This window comes from Arachis hypogaea, chromosome 17 (assembly GCF_003086295.3).
Source record: "Arachis hypogaea cultivar Tifrunner chromosome 17, arahy.Tifrunner.gnm2.J5K5, whole genome shotgun sequence".
NCBI classification, from domain to species: domain Eukaryota; kingdom Viridiplantae; phylum Streptophyta; class Magnoliopsida; order Fabales; family Fabaceae; genus Arachis; species Arachis hypogaea.
Window position 1 is genome coordinate 133,601,348 of NC_092052.1, and position 16,857 is coordinate 133,618,204.

At 32.2% G+C, this 16,857-nt stretch overlaps 1 protein-coding gene and 2 long non-coding RNA genes across 7 annotated transcripts; 2 read left to right on the forward strand and 1 right to left on the reverse strand.

Annotated features, from left to right (window-relative positions):
* The first annotated feature begins 7,429 nt into the window (after positions 1–7,429).
* Positions 7,430–8,840, forward strand: LOC140181081 (uncharacterized). Its single transcript, XR_011875731.1, has 2 exons — positions 7,430–8,614; positions 8,705–8,840. It is a non-coding gene; the product is annotated as an uncharacterized lncRNA (long non-coding RNA).
* Positions 8,841–9,888: 1,048 nt separating this feature from the next.
* On the forward strand, positions 9,889–11,888 carry LOC112766079 (uncharacterized). 2 transcript variants are annotated; one of them, XR_003184103.3, is made up of 4 exons: positions 9,889–10,378; positions 10,709–10,867; positions 11,414–11,474; positions 11,625–11,888. It is a non-coding gene; the product is annotated as an uncharacterized lncRNA (long non-coding RNA). The 2 variants fall into 2 exon arrangements; XR_011875730.1 differs by having other exon boundaries at positions 11,414–11,469.
* A 200-nt stretch (positions 11,889–12,088) lies between these two features.
* Positions 12,089–16,320, reverse strand: LOC112766076 (protein NPGR1). Of its 4 annotated transcripts, none has more exons than XM_025811926.3 (6): positions 16,056–16,320; positions 15,242–15,589; positions 14,876–15,134; positions 13,385–14,622; positions 12,878–13,025; positions 12,089–12,748 (listed from the first exon to the last, which is right to left on the reverse strand). In XM_025811926.3, the coding sequence occupies exons 2-6, from the start codon at positions 15,434–15,436 to the stop codon at positions 12,438–12,440; spliced, it is 2,151 nt and encodes a 716-aa protein (XP_025667711.1). In that variant the 5' UTR covers positions 15,437–15,589; positions 16,056–16,320; the 3' UTR covers positions 12,089–12,437. The 4 variants fall into 4 exon arrangements, with proteins under 4 accessions (XP_025667711.1, XP_025667712.1, XP_025667710.1 ...); XM_025811927.3 differs by having other exon boundaries at positions 15,242–15,626; positions 16,056–16,318; XM_025811925.3 differs by having other exon boundaries at positions 15,242–15,907; positions 16,056–16,297.
* Positions 16,321–16,857: the final 537 nt, after the last annotated feature.

Genomic DNA, 16,857 nt, shown 5'->3' on the forward strand with positions numbered 1-16,857 from the left:
GGTGGTGATGGTGATGGGGGACAATCTTATTGGTTATTGTTGTTGAAGAGGAGAAGGTTGGAAGAATATAGAATGTAGAGTAAGATGGTGGTTAGGATCAATCAAAGGTGATGCTACTTTTGGATTCATTATTGTATTGATTGGAATAAAGGTGCATTTGATTTGCTTTTATTAATTATTAGTTTACTTTTTAAGATTTGATTTTTCTTTCTTTGAGGTTGTTGCTTTTTTATAAAAGTAGTATATGTGTGGGAAGAAACTTGAAAGTTCAGAATAGTTTAAATCATACGAAAATAGAAATTAAGAAATTATTTTAATATTTTTATTTTTGTCTAATTTACTTTCTTCTTTCTTTTTTTTGTTTTGTTGTTTGATCTGATATGTGAAGTTTGTTATGGCTAGAACAACATCAATGAGGAGGAGATGAGTGGAGACGAAGAACAAAGATGAATATTTGGAGGTTAGGATTTTATAGGTAAATATTGGATCAATTTGAGTGTTTTAATCAAATTTGGAGTACCAATTTGAGTTGAATTCATTGTGTGTCCACATCAGCGTGCAGTTAAGTGCCACTCTGTACACCTCAATGCCGTTAAAAAGTCTTGTAACTTTTGGACTAACGGAGATTCACGATTCTAAGAATAGGGGGCTTATTTGATCATTCTAAAAAGTGGGAGACTAATCTGAAGCGAGTTGAGAATTTCAAAGACCATTTTGGGCATTACCTTTGGATAAATATATATGTTTCATTGCAAAATTATATTTTTTCTCTGTTGATAAAAAATTTAATTTATGAAAAAATTCGATTACAATGCATCTAAATTTAGAAAAAGATTGACAGATCAGATCTTTAGCTATAGAGAAAAAACACTCTTAAATACGATAAAAAATAATGGTCGAAGTTGAGGGCTTTATGATGAGAAATGAGTTGAAACTATAGAAATTAAACCACGTAGTTAAATACAAACACGATTAAAAATGTGGGGATTGAAGAGCAAGGACGTGAGGGTATTCATTATGAAGATTTTTTAAGGTCAAAGTAAGGTCGTGACTTGAGAAATTAAGGTCGTGGTCAAGATTTTTCAGGAGCAGGTCTTCCTTTTAAGGTCTATAAATAGAAGAAGTTTAGGAGAGAAAAAATAACTTCAATAAAAAATACTAGATCATCACGAAAATTCTGCAAAAATTTTTAGTCTCAGACTTTCAATGATGCAACAAAATATCATAGAATGCAAGTATATGTAAATGTTAGGAGCTTATTTTATTTTATTATCTTTTGTTTTTCTTTCTTTTAATTTTTTTGTTTTAAATATTTCATTGTTATTTTTTTTCTTATAATTTTCATTTCACTTTTTTACATTTTTACTTATTCAAAGTTCTTCTATTTAATTCACGCATTTCAAATTTATTTGTTACAATTTGTCATTAATAGTTCGACACATTTTGTTTCGATACGAATACTAAGTAATTTTTGGGTCGAACTCACTCTTTTTAGAAGAGTTGTATCTGCTCCCCGAATTGAGATCTTGATATAAGTTCGATTCGACACCTTGTCGAAATTACTAAACATCGAGTGAAACACCCCCACATTAAAAAAATACCTAGTAAATTTTGTGTTAAAATATTTATTTTATATATATTTTTTAATTTTTAGAATTAAATTTTGATACATGGTTAGTATAAAATAGCTTTACACGTATATTTAATATTATATAACACCATATCATAAAAAATTACTACATTTTATATTAATTGTATTTGCGTAAATAATCATTCAAAAAAACGTAATTAGACAATTATATAAAAAATTTTACACTGTTAATATATCAAAATTAAACTCTAATTTATATCTAAAGTATAAGATAAAAATATATATTAAATTAATTTAATAAAAAACAAAATATTATTATAGTATTATTTAATTAATAAATTTATTTAGTAGCAGTTTATATCCTTGAATTTTTTTATTCAACTTTAATATTTACTAATAAACTAAAAAATTTTATACCCAATATATATTTTGATAATTAGTTCTCAAACATAAATTTAATTAAAAATTATTTAAAAATTAATTAAAATAATAACATATTTTAGTTTTTTATCTATCTAAGTAACTAACTTATTATTATTATTATTATTATTATTATTATTATTATTATTATTATTATTATTATTATTATTATTATTATTTGAAATCAATTTTTAAATTTTTTTATTAAATGATTGAATAAATATTAAATAATTTATAAAATATATAATAAGGATATGAGAGATTTGGTGTATAATTTTTTTTAAATGCTATTTATTGTACATAATTCATAAAAAATATACTTTATTTTTATTATTAATTAGAAGATAATCTGTTTATTATTTTGATTATCTTAATTAATTTCATTTATTATTATTATTATTTTATATATTTAATTTATAAAAAACTAAATTAATAACCACATTATTATTTATTAATATATTAATATTTATAATAAATAAATAAATAATTATTTAACATTTAGTATGTTCATATTATTTATTTTTATATGTTTTGATGTATTTATAATTTTTTTATTATTTTTATATCCTACATATTTACCTCTATTATTTAAAATTTTTAGATCTATCATTGGATTTGTTACTCTACTATGCAATGGAATGGTCCTCCTTATACAGCACCATCGCATGCCAACCGCAGAGTAATAAGTCTCCTACTCAATTGATATTTCACTTATTGATCCACGTATTGTTTTTTATAAAAAATAATATTTGTATTATGTTTATACATTTTTATGTATATTTTTTTTTCATCAATCACTTTTAATATTAAAAATATAAAAAATACATACAATTAATAAATATAATATTTTTATTGGTTATTTACATTTGCTTAAGCTTCACATGGAACCAAAATTCATGTTACTTATATCCTAGATTAGAGGCCACGAGCCGAGTTGGATGACGCCAACTTGTAAGTTGTAACCCAAGTGGGACATTAGAAAAAAAGATCAACTTAATTTAATCGAATTGTCAGTTTATTTGTCAGTTTAAGTAAATATTGTGAATTTAAATCTTATTTTATATATGTAATAATTTATTAGTTAACGACATATTCTTAAATTTAAATTTTTGACAAATTAATTTTTAATTTGTCGAAATAAAAAAAAAAAAAAAAAACCTAGAAACCACGTGAAAAATGCAAAATATCGAACCCAATAAATTCAACAAGGAACGTGTACCAGAAGAATCTAGTAGCCTAAAGTCGAGCTCAGCTATAAATGCGTCGACTATTAGCAGGCAAGCCACATCATTTATGCTTTTATTTCAAGAATCAACGTGGTGTATCCCTCCCTTTGACCAAGACTTTAATAAGATCGAATCGAATTAATCGTGTTCATGGTAATATGATGATGACTTAGCTGGTAGTTAATTCAGTTTGTGATTATGAGTGACAATTCGTTTATGGTGTTTTACTATACATCTTTAATTTTAACCTGCTCAGTGAACCAAAAAACAGCAAATCATACAAATGATTGAACAAAGAATTCTCATCAATAATAACATATCTATGCCATTGAAAAATCTCTCACCAAACTCACGAGCCTGTTTTCAAGGATGAAAAATAGATTTTTTTTTTATTAACCACGAAAGATATAAACGCTGACAAATTTACCCATGAAAAAATAAAATTAATATTGTAACCACGAAAGATAGACTTCAATAGACAAAACTAACCAAAACTTAAAAAACTATTCAAATTCCAAAATTACCCATTCTTTATCAAATTCAATCCCACAACCTCTCTTTTTCTTCTTCTTCCTCTTCCTCTTCCACCACCTTCACCACCGCACTCAACTTCAACTTGATAAACTCACCTTCATCGTCCTACATCAACTCACCCACAAGAAATTCTCCTTTCTAAAATTTGCGATGATTCATATCTATTGTACCTATCCCCAATTCCTTTCAATCGATACGAAAAATTGAAGATCCCGTTAGGTTTTTTCTCGCCGGACCGAACCTGGTAGGCGGTAGCTAACAGACCGAACTGCATTCGCCGTCGTGGACAAGATTAGCAACGGGAACGCGGTATTCGCCGATGAGCTTGTTACCAAAGAGAGTACCGTCGTGGCGGAAATCGAAGCGAAAGAAGAGGCCCTTGAAACCTTCTAGAAGCGAGGGTGTGATTCACGCGAGGTCAAAGATTCCGTCGTGGTGCCACTCCGGATTAGCTCCATCGCCATCGACTTCTCTGTCAGTTCTAGTCCGTTGCTATTAACTCTGGCATGGTAAAGAGAGATCCATTGGTGGTGGTGTTGTTGATCTGCTTCCAGCCATCGTTGAAATCAGAAAGAGGTGCTTTTGACTTGTTGAGAAGCGGGTGATGGTAAAGGTGATGGTGATGAGTTGATTTCACCGCTGACTTTGATGTCGAAGCTCCTCCTTCATCAGGCCTCTTTGAACTATAATTGTTGCTCCAAATGAAATCGTTCAAAGACAGGTTCGGCAGATTCAAAACCTACACATGAAGTTGGTCTCTGAATTACCAAAATGACGATTCTTGATTTTTCTCCATCTTCACAAATCCAACACAAATTCCTTCAAATCTGAATGCACTTTTGAGTATATTTTAGCAATGAATGAATACATAGATAAATAAATTATTACTGCTATGCAGAGACAGAGAGATAGAAAGAGAAGAAAAAGTAGCATTCCATGTGTAGAGAGATCTGCAGGACAGAAATGGATTAGATTGAATTTGGAAAAGAATGGGTAATTTTGGAATTCTAAATAGTTTTTTAGATTTTGGTTAGTTTTGTCTACGGGAGTCTATCTTTTATGGTTACAGCGTTAGTTTTATTTTTTTATGGATAGATTTGTCAACATTTATATCTTTCATGGTTAGAAATGGTTATTTACTCTCAATAATAACATATCTATGCCATTGAAAAATCTCTCACCAAACTCACGAGCCTGTTTTCAAGGATGAAAAATAGCTAGATTTTTTTTATTAAACAGAAAAAAAAAAAAAGACAAAACCAAATTAATTGGATAGGTTTAAATCTAAATCTATTAGATGTTGAAGCTTATTTTATAATTGACTCCAATTCAAGTGAATGTCCGCGTCAGAAGTAGTTGCTTTAGTCATACAATTTGCAACACTATTCGCATTCCTCTTAATTAAAAGAATAGAGACTCTCCAATTTCAATTCATAACTTCTTATATATGTTTTGCCAAATCTCATTCCAAAATATCGTTACCAAGTATTTTTTGGTTTACTAAGACTCTAAATAGTCTGTTTCACAAATAACCTCACAAAATTCACTATTCCAAACTAGAAGTAAACCTCTCAAAATCGCATCAATTCAGCAAAAAGAATATTGCACACTTCGACTTAGCATCCATCAGAATTGCGAATAATACAACGAAAATTAGCATAGCCAAAAGGAGCAAAACAACTAGCATCACAATTCAATTTAACAGAATGAACGGGAGGTAGAACCCAATGCAAATAAAGTAAAGGAGGAGACAAAGATTGATGCATAGCAAAAATGGTGTGGAACTCCCTTACTGAACTACGAATCAAACTCACCACTTTACTAGCACTCCAAGAGTTCTCTGTATTAAATAAATCATGATTTCTACTTCTCCAAATCCAAATAAATCATGATTTCTACTTCTCCAAATCCACCAGATGATCGAGAAGAAAAGAAAAACATCTCCACTCCTTGCAACTCTATAGAGCCAATCACGTAAATCCGAATTATCTGAATACAGGCCTAAAAGGTTCCAGACTTCCTTGGCACTGGGACACTCGCGAGACAATGAAGCATGGATTCAGAACCACTCTGACACCAATGACAAGTGCTAGATAAAGCTAAGTCACGATCCAATCGAAACTCTGCCGTAGGAATATCGTTATGAAGATTGAGCCAAATCAAGAACTTATAATTCTCAAGAATAATATGCAGTCGCCGTACTCAACCAATTATCACGCTCATTCCAGTGAAACTTTCTTTTGGCTAGCCAACTATATCCACTCCTAATTTAGTTGAGTCTAGAAGATGTCACACCCCACGACAAATCCGAACTCTCCCCAACATTCAAATCCGGATTATAAGCATTCAAACGCTGTCTAACATCTTCTGAAATGTTAGAGAAAACATCATGGAGATTCCATTGGCCATTTTTCCAAACGTCTCTAATAGTTAAATTAGAATCAGATATATGAACAAAAGTAACATCTTGAGCAATTGGACTCTCAATATTCCATTTGTCAAATCAAAAAGATTGATCAAGTGATCCAACACACACCAAGAAAAGGCATCCTTAAGAGCACCAAAAGCCTTTGAGATATTCTTTTAAACATGAGAAGCATTGCAAGGAACAGAGCCATTTAAAACTCCCTCATTTCTCAGATACTCTGTCCTCAATAGAGCAATTCAAGATTTGTCCTGACAATGAAAAAATTGTCAAATCAATTTACCAAATAAAAATATATTAGCACACGTAGGGTTTAGGGTTTAGGATCTCTAGTACCTAGATCACTAAATTTTTTTAAAGTGACCATCGTCCTTCAATTAACAAAAAAAAGACCTCTTCTATCAACTAATCTTGAATTAAAAATAGATTAAGATTACTAACCTTAGATGTAGTACTATTATCTGTGTGTATCTAGATAAAAATTAAAAAAATGAAAATAAAGAAAGAAGTCAAAGAACCCCACAAACCATTATTATTTTAACTAATAATACAAAATTACACAAATGAACACGAAAGAGTGCAACAGATACGATATTAAATTAAATTAAAAAAAATAGAACATGAAAAAATATCCAAAATATGATTTAATTATTTTATTAATTTTTATAATTTTAATAAATTTTAATTAGAATTTTACAATTTAAAAATTTTTAATTAATATTTATATTAAATAAAAATTTATAATTAGATTCTTATTAGTTATTATTTTTCAGCAAAAGTTCATTAATCCTAAAACATTTTGCTTGTAGAATATTTTATAATTCATTTTACGAAAATAAATTTTTTAAAAAATTATATTTTTAACAAAAATAGTTTGAAAGAACATAATTAAAATTTTTTATCTAATATAAAAACTCATTACAAACTTTAAACTATAAGATTCTGATAAAACATTTAATAAACTATCAAACCAACAGAATAATATTAAAATTAGATATATTTCTACTTTTATATAATTTTTTAAAGATATTTTTTTAAATAAATAAAAAATATTATTTTAAAAAAAAGGTTTATTTATGAAAAACCAACTTTTTTTTGTCCTTAACATAGATTGCCTCTTGGTTTGGTGAACTATTTTTTTGTACTCAATTCTTTTCTGTATGCAATTGGCAAATTGTCCTCCTATCACCCAGTTCGCCTTTAAATTTGGCGATCTGATCTCACTCCTCAGTCGTGCCTTTTACCAATTTTTTTGTATGCAAAATTCCCACATGCTCACTCTCCTCTTTTCCTTTTAGAATTTTCACTGCGGATAAAAGTTTTTTTCTCTCCAAATAAGTTTCTTTTCTAAAAATAAATGTTTTGATAATATCAAATTAGATAATAATTATACAAAAAGTATATTTAGATTAGATCATATTATATTAAATAATAATAGATAATATTATATTTAAACAGTTTTTAGAATAGTATTTCATTTAAATTTTAGTTTATATTTAATATGTTCTAATTATTTTATTTTTTATTTAGATTTAATATGTTATAATTATATTCATTTAAGTTTAATTATTTTTATTATTATTATATTTATTTTAGTTAAATTTTAGTCATAATTATTTTTAATATTTTATTTTAGGTTAGCTTAATGAGCAAAACTTATTAAGAGGCTACGAAGATATGCTGTATAGATTAGATAGGATTAACCATATTGCTGGCAATGACGTGGTCCAATGAGCTTGTGAGGACATACCTCAACTCAAATAAGCAGACTTCAAACATATGGCCAATATGATTGAGTGGGACCATAATTTGGTGTTGATGTTCACTTTGATCGAGGGGTGGCGGCAGAGTCACACACATTTTATTTGCCCTATGAAGAGATGACCATTACCCTAAAGGATGTACCTTATTAGCTGGGGTTTAATATTAATGGAGATCCTATTAGTGGCTGAATGGGTGAAAGGAGCTTTTTTAACAGGAACGTTCGATGGTGGACATATGTCAGCAGTTGTTAGGAGTTGTACTAAGCCTCATTGATAGACAGGGTTAGAACAAGTAAGGCGACAAGTTATCATGGTTTAAAGAGATAGTATGTTGGGATTCAGAAGAATATGCGACGGACGAGCAATTGATGCATGCAGTACACCATATCATGCAAATTATAAGGGACATCAAACGTGTCTGACTGTTGAGTTCACATGAGGAGGCTGCACTTTTGGAGGATCTAAATTACTATGACCAGCTATCTTTGGGTTCAACTGTATTGGCTTTTTTATACCAACAGATGTGCCATGCCACTAATTACAGGCAACAGAACTTGGGTCGATACGGGGATTTGCTTCTCTTTTGGGCATTTCATTATTGTATCCTTGCCTGTCGACCCCACGTATTTGAGCATAAGTTTCCTTTGGTCTCGAGGTATTTATACATTTTTTTTATTTGTTTGATTGTATCCCTAAATTAATGTTTAAGGATGTGTAATTTTTGACAACCCATGAAATTGTATAGGTGGGTGAATTTCGAGCCGTACAATAATATTGTGGAAATCAGACTTATATTTGGAGACGGGTTCTCAACAACATTAGGATTTATAACTTACGTAATCATCACAATTTTTTTAAATATATTTGTGTTTGTTATTTTTTGGTTTGCAATTGTCTTGTTTTTTACTTTGTTGTGTGTGGATTGTGCGCAGGTCAACTGGATTCCAAATATGTTGACCTGCTTATCCAGCACATCATTCCATAGAGTATAGTTGAAGTTGAAGCCTCATGGCGTGTCGTGCGTCCACTCTTGTGCTTTCCGATCGTAGAGTTGGCATTAAGTGGATCGTGTTGTCAGGTAGTTCAATGGTTTGCAGCACTTTTCCTTACTGAACCATTGAACATTGACGAAATGCACGCTCATGATGGTCGATCTTATGCTAATGGTCAGATATGCTTTTAATCATTGTGTAGATAACTTGAGCTATCACTTTCGAATAATCCAACCTTCGATGGTCTATTGATGTTTGCATATAAGAATAAAAATCATTGTATATTCACACTTCAATTTTTCCTGCCTTGGGCCATAAAAAATGCATATGCTCTATTATTGACAACTCATTTCAAATTGAGTGTACTATACAATATATTTTAATGGTTACTCTTTAATATCTTATTTCTCCAGCCTAATGAATCGATAATAATGGGATTTGAGACATTTTAGAAATAGATAAATAAGAATTATAGAGATAAATTATAGAGTTGAAGGGAATGAAATTTTAATGCAACTAATACCTCAAACTCATTGAAATTTATAGGCTACATTTTTACCATTGGCTAGGGAATAGATCGCCCTTAAGAAGGGTGGACTAAGGAGGTGAAACGCAAATCATGTTTCACTTAGGCAAACTGTATAAAGAAAAACCCAGTTCGCCTCTCCCCTAGATGAACTGAAGCAAATCACCTCTCTTGAGCGAACTACTTCTTAACACAAAAAAAAAAAAAGCATATCTTAGTAAATAATCTTATTTTCTTTCTTTTTTAAAAAATAATAATTTTTTTATTTTATTTAAAAAAATCTATTTTTATTATAAACTTCTACTTTTGATGTTAAAAATAGGTAAAAACACATGCAAAAATTAATAATTAAAAATTATTAAAATATATTTTAGTTAAACATATTAAATAATTATTTAATAATTCTCAATTATTAATAATTCTATCTTAAAAGTGATTCATAAAATATAAAATAAGATAAAAAATATATATATATCTTTTATTTCAGAAAAAAAAATTGTAAACATACATCATTCTTGTATATACAATTGGTGCGTGTAGGTGTATATAAAATAATAAATAATATATAGGATAGATATTAATTGGTGATGGTGTCCTCCTCAATATAAGGGAATAGAAACTGGAACAGAAAAAGGGGGGAGGGTAAGGAAATTTTAGAAAAAAGGAAAAAAAGTACAGATTGTAGAAAGCGTACAGGGCAGCCAAATAAACATTAAATATATAAAAAAAAAGAAGGAAAAAAGAGAAAGAGGGAAGGAGAGGGAGAGAGGGTGGTCGGAGAAAAGATGGGGCTTTGCTTTGGTTGCTTCGACGGAGGCAACAGCAAGCGTATGACGAAGGAGGAAGAGCGATTGGCCGAAGAAGAAGCCCGTGCTAGAGCCGCTGAAGCCGCCCAAAAAAAGTACTTTCTTTCTCTCTCTCAAGGATTTATTGGATTTTTAATCGTTACATAATTATTTCCTGCAAAATTGATTATTTATTTCCTGCAAAATATAATATTTTTATGTATATCTAAATTATCCATTAATACATTTTTCTACGTACTTTCTCTGCATGCATGCAACATAAATGGTGAGAGGTGACATACGTACATTGATACATACATGAGCCTCTACACATGCATGCATGCATGCAATGGCCATCTTAATTATGTTATTATTATTGCATATAATCAATTAGGTTTGGGGGTTTGAATTTTATTATTATTGTGGTGATTTTATGTTTTATGCAGGCAAGAACAAGAAGGAGAGGCAAAAGAAGAGGGAAAGCAACCAGAAGCGGAAAAGCAATCTGATCAAAACTCAAACTCCAACTCCAAAAGCCACAGCGACAATGACAATGACGAACCATTTGTAAAAGTTTAGCGACTCAACACCCTACTTGATTTCTGGCAAGTATTATTATTCATTATATAATAATATCCTCTCATCGTTATAAAATTCAAACAAGAAACAACAATGCTAGAGAACCAAGAGGGTATGAGCAAAAAACCAGCCAAATATATCTGGGTGAATCCAAAACCTCTATGTGGATGGTACTTATGTTAGGCATTAGGATGTTTCTTCTACTAAGTATCAGAATATTTTTTTTTCATACTAAATGGATGTTTTTTTATATATTTTATAAATTTTTTTATATACTAAAAATTGGAATTGTTGAAAGCAGAGTTCCATGATCCCCGCCTCTATTTCTCCAACGTATCATTCAGAAGTTTAATTTGGATTAAAAAGCAATTAATATCAAATATTATAAATTAATTAAGTTGTTTACTTTTTGGCTGATCACCTCTTGGTTCCATATACTTTTCCAACAAGAAATCCTTAATTAGCTTGCATTAAGCTATTAATTGCATCTTGTTACCTCCTTTTCTTTACTATTTTTCTTCTAATTCCACCCCAATTTTATCATAAACAAAAAAAGTTATTTGTGGATGCAGTGGCAGATGGGTTGAGGCTAGTTAATTTGTCTGTCCGAGTCAACTGTTTCTTACATGTAAGGTATAGGGTAAATGATTTATGTATCTTCTAATTAACATAGGAAATTATGCTTTCTTTGGGGGCAAAATGGAAGTGTCTGTTCACAATTTATTAGAGCATCATTATTTGTTCATTAGATTTTCTTTTCTTGTGTGTTGTGTTATGGTGCAGTATTAAGTATAGGACCAGTCAAATTCTCTGCATGCACTGCCAGCTTCCCTTTGTAGATCCGAAGATAACAAACGCTCTCTCAAACAATTGTACAATCTGTCACATTTGTTGTCTTTCTGACCAAGACATATTTTGTTTTATTGCAAAGAATTTATGGTTTAAAGGAAACAAGGACAAGATGAGAATGTAGTTTGGTGTTTTCTTTAATTTGTTTTCCCCCCCTTCCTTGATATTGAATCAACTCCTTTATCTTATTGTCAAAAATGAACGCATCAATCACTTTACTTTCTTTATCTTTCTTTGCTGATATCAACCTACCGAAAATCAAAAGTGTGATCAAATTATATTCAAACATTATTATTATTATTATATATCAGTACTCTCACAGCAGACAATAATTTCTAAATTATAATCCAAAAAACAAACTGAAATCGTGTAGAGCTTCATGAACTTCACACCTTCAATACCTTAAATGGGCATCATTTGGAATAATGAAGAATATCAGAGTAGTTTCCTTTCAGAATACAGAAAAAATATCAGAAAGGTGCAAAAGAAAAAAGAAACAAGCATGGGCAAGTTCAACTGTATATATGGCACCTGTTATCATTTGCCAGGAAAATTGATTTGAACAGAATAAATGTAAATCTATAGAATTGAAAAAGGTGCTAGATTAGCTATACATTTGAACAAATCATTAACAAAGTAGTGGTTAACCGTAGGATGAGTATTTATTCCATTTGGTTGCTGCTGGTGTGTTTTCTATGTTGCTCTAAGTTGAGCTCAATTTTTGGTTCCAAATTTTCGTAGTCTAAATTACTCAAACTTTTGGATCGGAGCCGAAAGCTTCAGTTCATATGCAGCTTGAAAGAAATCTGCTGCTTGCTGCAAGGAACCTTCGTTTTTTGAAACTAATCCAAGGTTGAACCATGCATCATGGTTTGTGGGATCCAATCGCAAAGCATTCATTAAAAAGCTTCTTACAATTGGAAGTGACTGCATACCAAGTTTCAGAAACAATTCTGCAGTTGAAACAATACTGGGAATGTAATCTGGCTCGATTGATAATGAGATCGAGAAAGAAACAAAAGCTTCCTTGTATAATGATTGAGCTTCCAACAACCTCCCTGCAATATCGTGCAGACATAGAATTGGAGATTACTGATTTCTTAAGTGTTCATGCATGGTGATACGATCACCGTGAATATGTGTAGTAGTGAAACAAAATTAAAAACCAGAGCAGACAGAGTCCTTACCAGTAATATGCCAACTTCTTGGAGAAAAAAATTCTATTAATTGAGCTTTGTCAATACAAGACTTTGCATCAATCAATGAACCGATATCTGCATAAATAGTAGCCAAATCCTGCCAGGCTTCTGTTTCCAAATTCTTCTCTTTTATTGCCTGCAAAGAATGGTGAACAAGTTAAGGACATTCTTCTCAAGAATTCAGGAGATGAATATAATCATTACTCCACCAGTAATAATAATAAAAGCTGTCTCTGATCATTAATTCAATCTTCCATAGAATTTTTGATCATTGAAAATTTTTGCATAAAAAACTGGGTCAGGAGAGGATTGAGGGAGTTACTTTTAGCTGATATTTAAAAACATCATGACTCGTCAGTATTCACTAATATCGACATAACCATCTTATTTGTTTAGCAGCTTTCAATAGACAAGTGGCATCACTTCTTTTCAATCAACTTTAATGTTAGTGTATGCATGGGATGTTTCAAATTTTCCCATAAAAGTTATACACACCTCATGCCTGAATCCTATTGCTTGACCAAGTTTCTTATCTTCATGCCAATGCTCCTTTTTTCCATGAATTAATGCCAGCAAGATTCTGTAGGTCTCTACTGCTTGTTTCGGTTTCTGCTGAGCAATTTGAAGTACTGCTTTCAATCTTAGAAGTTCTAGCTGATCCATCCTCCCAGCCTCATCCAAAGCAAAATCAACTATAGTTTCAGCATCCTTAAACCGCTGCTGTGCGGATACTATAAGTGCTAACAGCTGCCAACCTCTCCCTGAGCTGCCAACTGTCATGTCTGAGTACATCATCATGTTGTCAAAAGCCACATCCAGATTCCTTTGCTTCGCATTTTCTAGTCCAAGGCTGAATATAGCTTCCGGGCCACCATTTCCATTCTCCACAGCACGATTTAAAAATTTCAGAGACTCTCCTTGAAATATACTTCTTTCAGAATCCAACACAGAAATTCTAGCTGCAGCCCCATAGCACATGCCTAGAAATTTATAGCCTTGATCCAAGAAATGCTCATTTCGATGCTTGGCTAGATCAATAACCTCGTGCGAAAAGTTAATGCCTTCATGAGCATGGCTAGGATCTTGTGAACACAGTTTTGCTCCAAACAAAAATGAAGGGAAGTGAGGTCTTTGCTTTGCTTCAGAACTACCACAAGCCTTCTTCAAAAGGTTCAATGCTACTTCATTCTGTCCTGCTGCACTATAACACAGAGCAAGAAGGTACCACCTCTCAGCTCGACTATAGATCCCTGGGAGGATCTGCTCTATGTGAACTGTCAATGACTCACACATTCCAGTAACGGAAAGAGCAAAAGTAAGGTGATCCATTATTTCAGCATCCCAGTCAATTTCCTGAATTCCCACCTTGCTCATGAGTATTAACAGCAAAAGTATTGCTTCTTCGATGTTACTCTTGGGTGTTGTTGGACCCCACACTTGCAACTGAGAGGGTAGACTTACTTCAACACCACTGTAGAGTAGGGTCTTAGCTAAGTCTTTTTGCACAGCAGCCAATCTCTGATGCTCCAAATTCCAAGGCTTGATTAGAGCACGACGATATGCAGTAACAGCTTCATCTAAAAATCCTGCCTTGATCCATAAGTTTGGAAGCAACTCTAATGCTCTGTGGAACATTTCTTGCAACTTGCAATCTTCACCAATACCCTCAGGCATTCCCTTAGGAAGTGCAGATTCAACTGTATCCACAATTATTCTGCACTCCTTTGCAGCCTCTGGTAAAAGAGAAAGCATAAAAGTCACTTGAGTTGGGACCATTGGAAGCCAAAACTCTATCTACATCTACATCTCTATAATCAACATAATATAGATACTTATATTCAATTCATTCGTATAGAAGAACGTTCAAGATCCACTTCGACGAAAAATGGAAGTTCCAATATTTTACATGCAAAATCCGCACCAATTAGCAAACAGATGTTTAGTCAAACAACATATGAAAATTATGAAGGTAGTAAAAAACAGTACCGATATATCGGCCAAGTTCCTCTAATGATTTTGCTTTAAGCAAAATTGCCTCAAGAAGGAGGCTTACTGAATGCAATGACATCACATTGGCAACCACAATGTCTGCCTTGGAACGTGGTTTCCTTTGCCTGGTTCTTTCAGCTATGGCTCTGACCATCCTAGGGGTCAAACCCTTGATGTCTATGCCTTGAAATACTTGAAGAGCAGCATCAAAGTTCCCTCTTTGATACTCAAGCCTCCCCAGCAAAGCCCTGGCTTCCTGAAATTCATTTGAAAATTGGAAAATCAAATTTTAATGGAAAAAGAAAACAGCCCCATATAATCTAATTAAATGCTCATTTGATCAAACTGAATTTCCATTGCTACCTCATAGTTTAAGGAAAGAGCTTCTTTAAGAGTGGACTCTACTTCGTCAACTTGGGTATCATCGATTTTGGGTTCCCAATCCGCAGTCCTGGAAGAAAGTCCACCGGCTGAGAAATCCCTTGTCGCCAGAGAATCCGGGGACTGTGGCGGCGCCTCCTCCAATTTGAATTGCTCCCCGGAGCAAGCGCACAACATCTTGAAAGTGAGTAACTCAAAAGAAGACCAACGCAGAGAAAAAGAACAAAAGCGTGGATCTTTTTATCCGTTGAAAAAGCGAGTCAACAACGATCAATTCTCAGCTCACGCCTTCATGATGGGGACACGCAAACCTTTAATTGAGAAACACATCTGTGCAAGCCAAAAACCAATCATCCAAATTTTGAAGCTGCCATTGTTAAACACAAAAACAACTGAACAGTGAACACTGATTATGACATAAACAATGCCACAAACTTGTCTCGTGAAACAGTCAATAAAAATATACACAAACAACAATGAGGGTTCGAGAGTAGGTTGGACTAGTAAGCATAGCACATCACAGCATTTTAATCAATACAACGGAAACGATCAAAAGTTGATCCAACAGAAAAACCAGACCCCAAGCAAGGTTAGTTGTGGGTAGATAGAAGAAAAGGGGAGAGAGAGAGATGAGAACATGACAGGTGCCTGAAAAACAACGAGAGAGGTCAGAGTAGGAAGGGAAAAAAACAAAAAAAAAAGGTGAAGAAGAGAAAAAGGGTTATGATGTGCAGAAGAACACGGACGAGGTGTGAAAAGGGCGAGACAAACAATGAGAACAAAACTTTGGACTTACCAGAGAGAAAGAGAGAGAGAGAGCCCATATCCCAAAGAGCTGAACTTTAGCGGTATTCGACGCCATGAAAGCTACCTTTCTCTCCCGTTTACATTGCTTACCTGCAACAAAACAGGGACCAATGCCAACCCTTATTATATATATATATATATATATTCCTATAATCTGCACTCAACTTGTTCAAACAGATATAAATTTTACACTCTTTTTTTTTTTCATTTAAATTGTTGAGCTCCTTGCTTAAGGCTCAGAAGTTGAAGTGTGCGTTGATATTGGATTGGGGATTTTCATTTTCAAAGGAATTAGCGCGTAAAGAGAGTGAACGAGTTACGAGTTTGTTTGTTAGCTTTTTTTTTATGGTTTCTTACCGTATTTTCAAATCCGACGGTAACAATGAGTTGTTGCATGTACAAGATAAAATTTGAACTCTCGACGCTTGTTTAAACGGACGAATGAGTTGACTACTCAACCAATCCAAATTCAACAATGCTAGGGAACCAAGAGGATAACAGCCAAAAACTAGCCAAATGTCTGTGGGTAAATCTAAAATTTTTACGTGGATGATACTTATACTAGACATTAGGATGTTTCTTCTACTAAATATCAGAATATTTCTTTTTCATATTAAATGGATGTTCTTTATATATTTTATAAATTTTTTTATATATTAAGAATCGGGATTGTTGGAAGTTCCATGATCTCCACCCCCTATTTCTCCAACGTATTATTCAGAATTTTAATTTGAGGATAAAAATCAATTAATATCAAATATTATAAATTAACAACAAATAAAATTAATTAA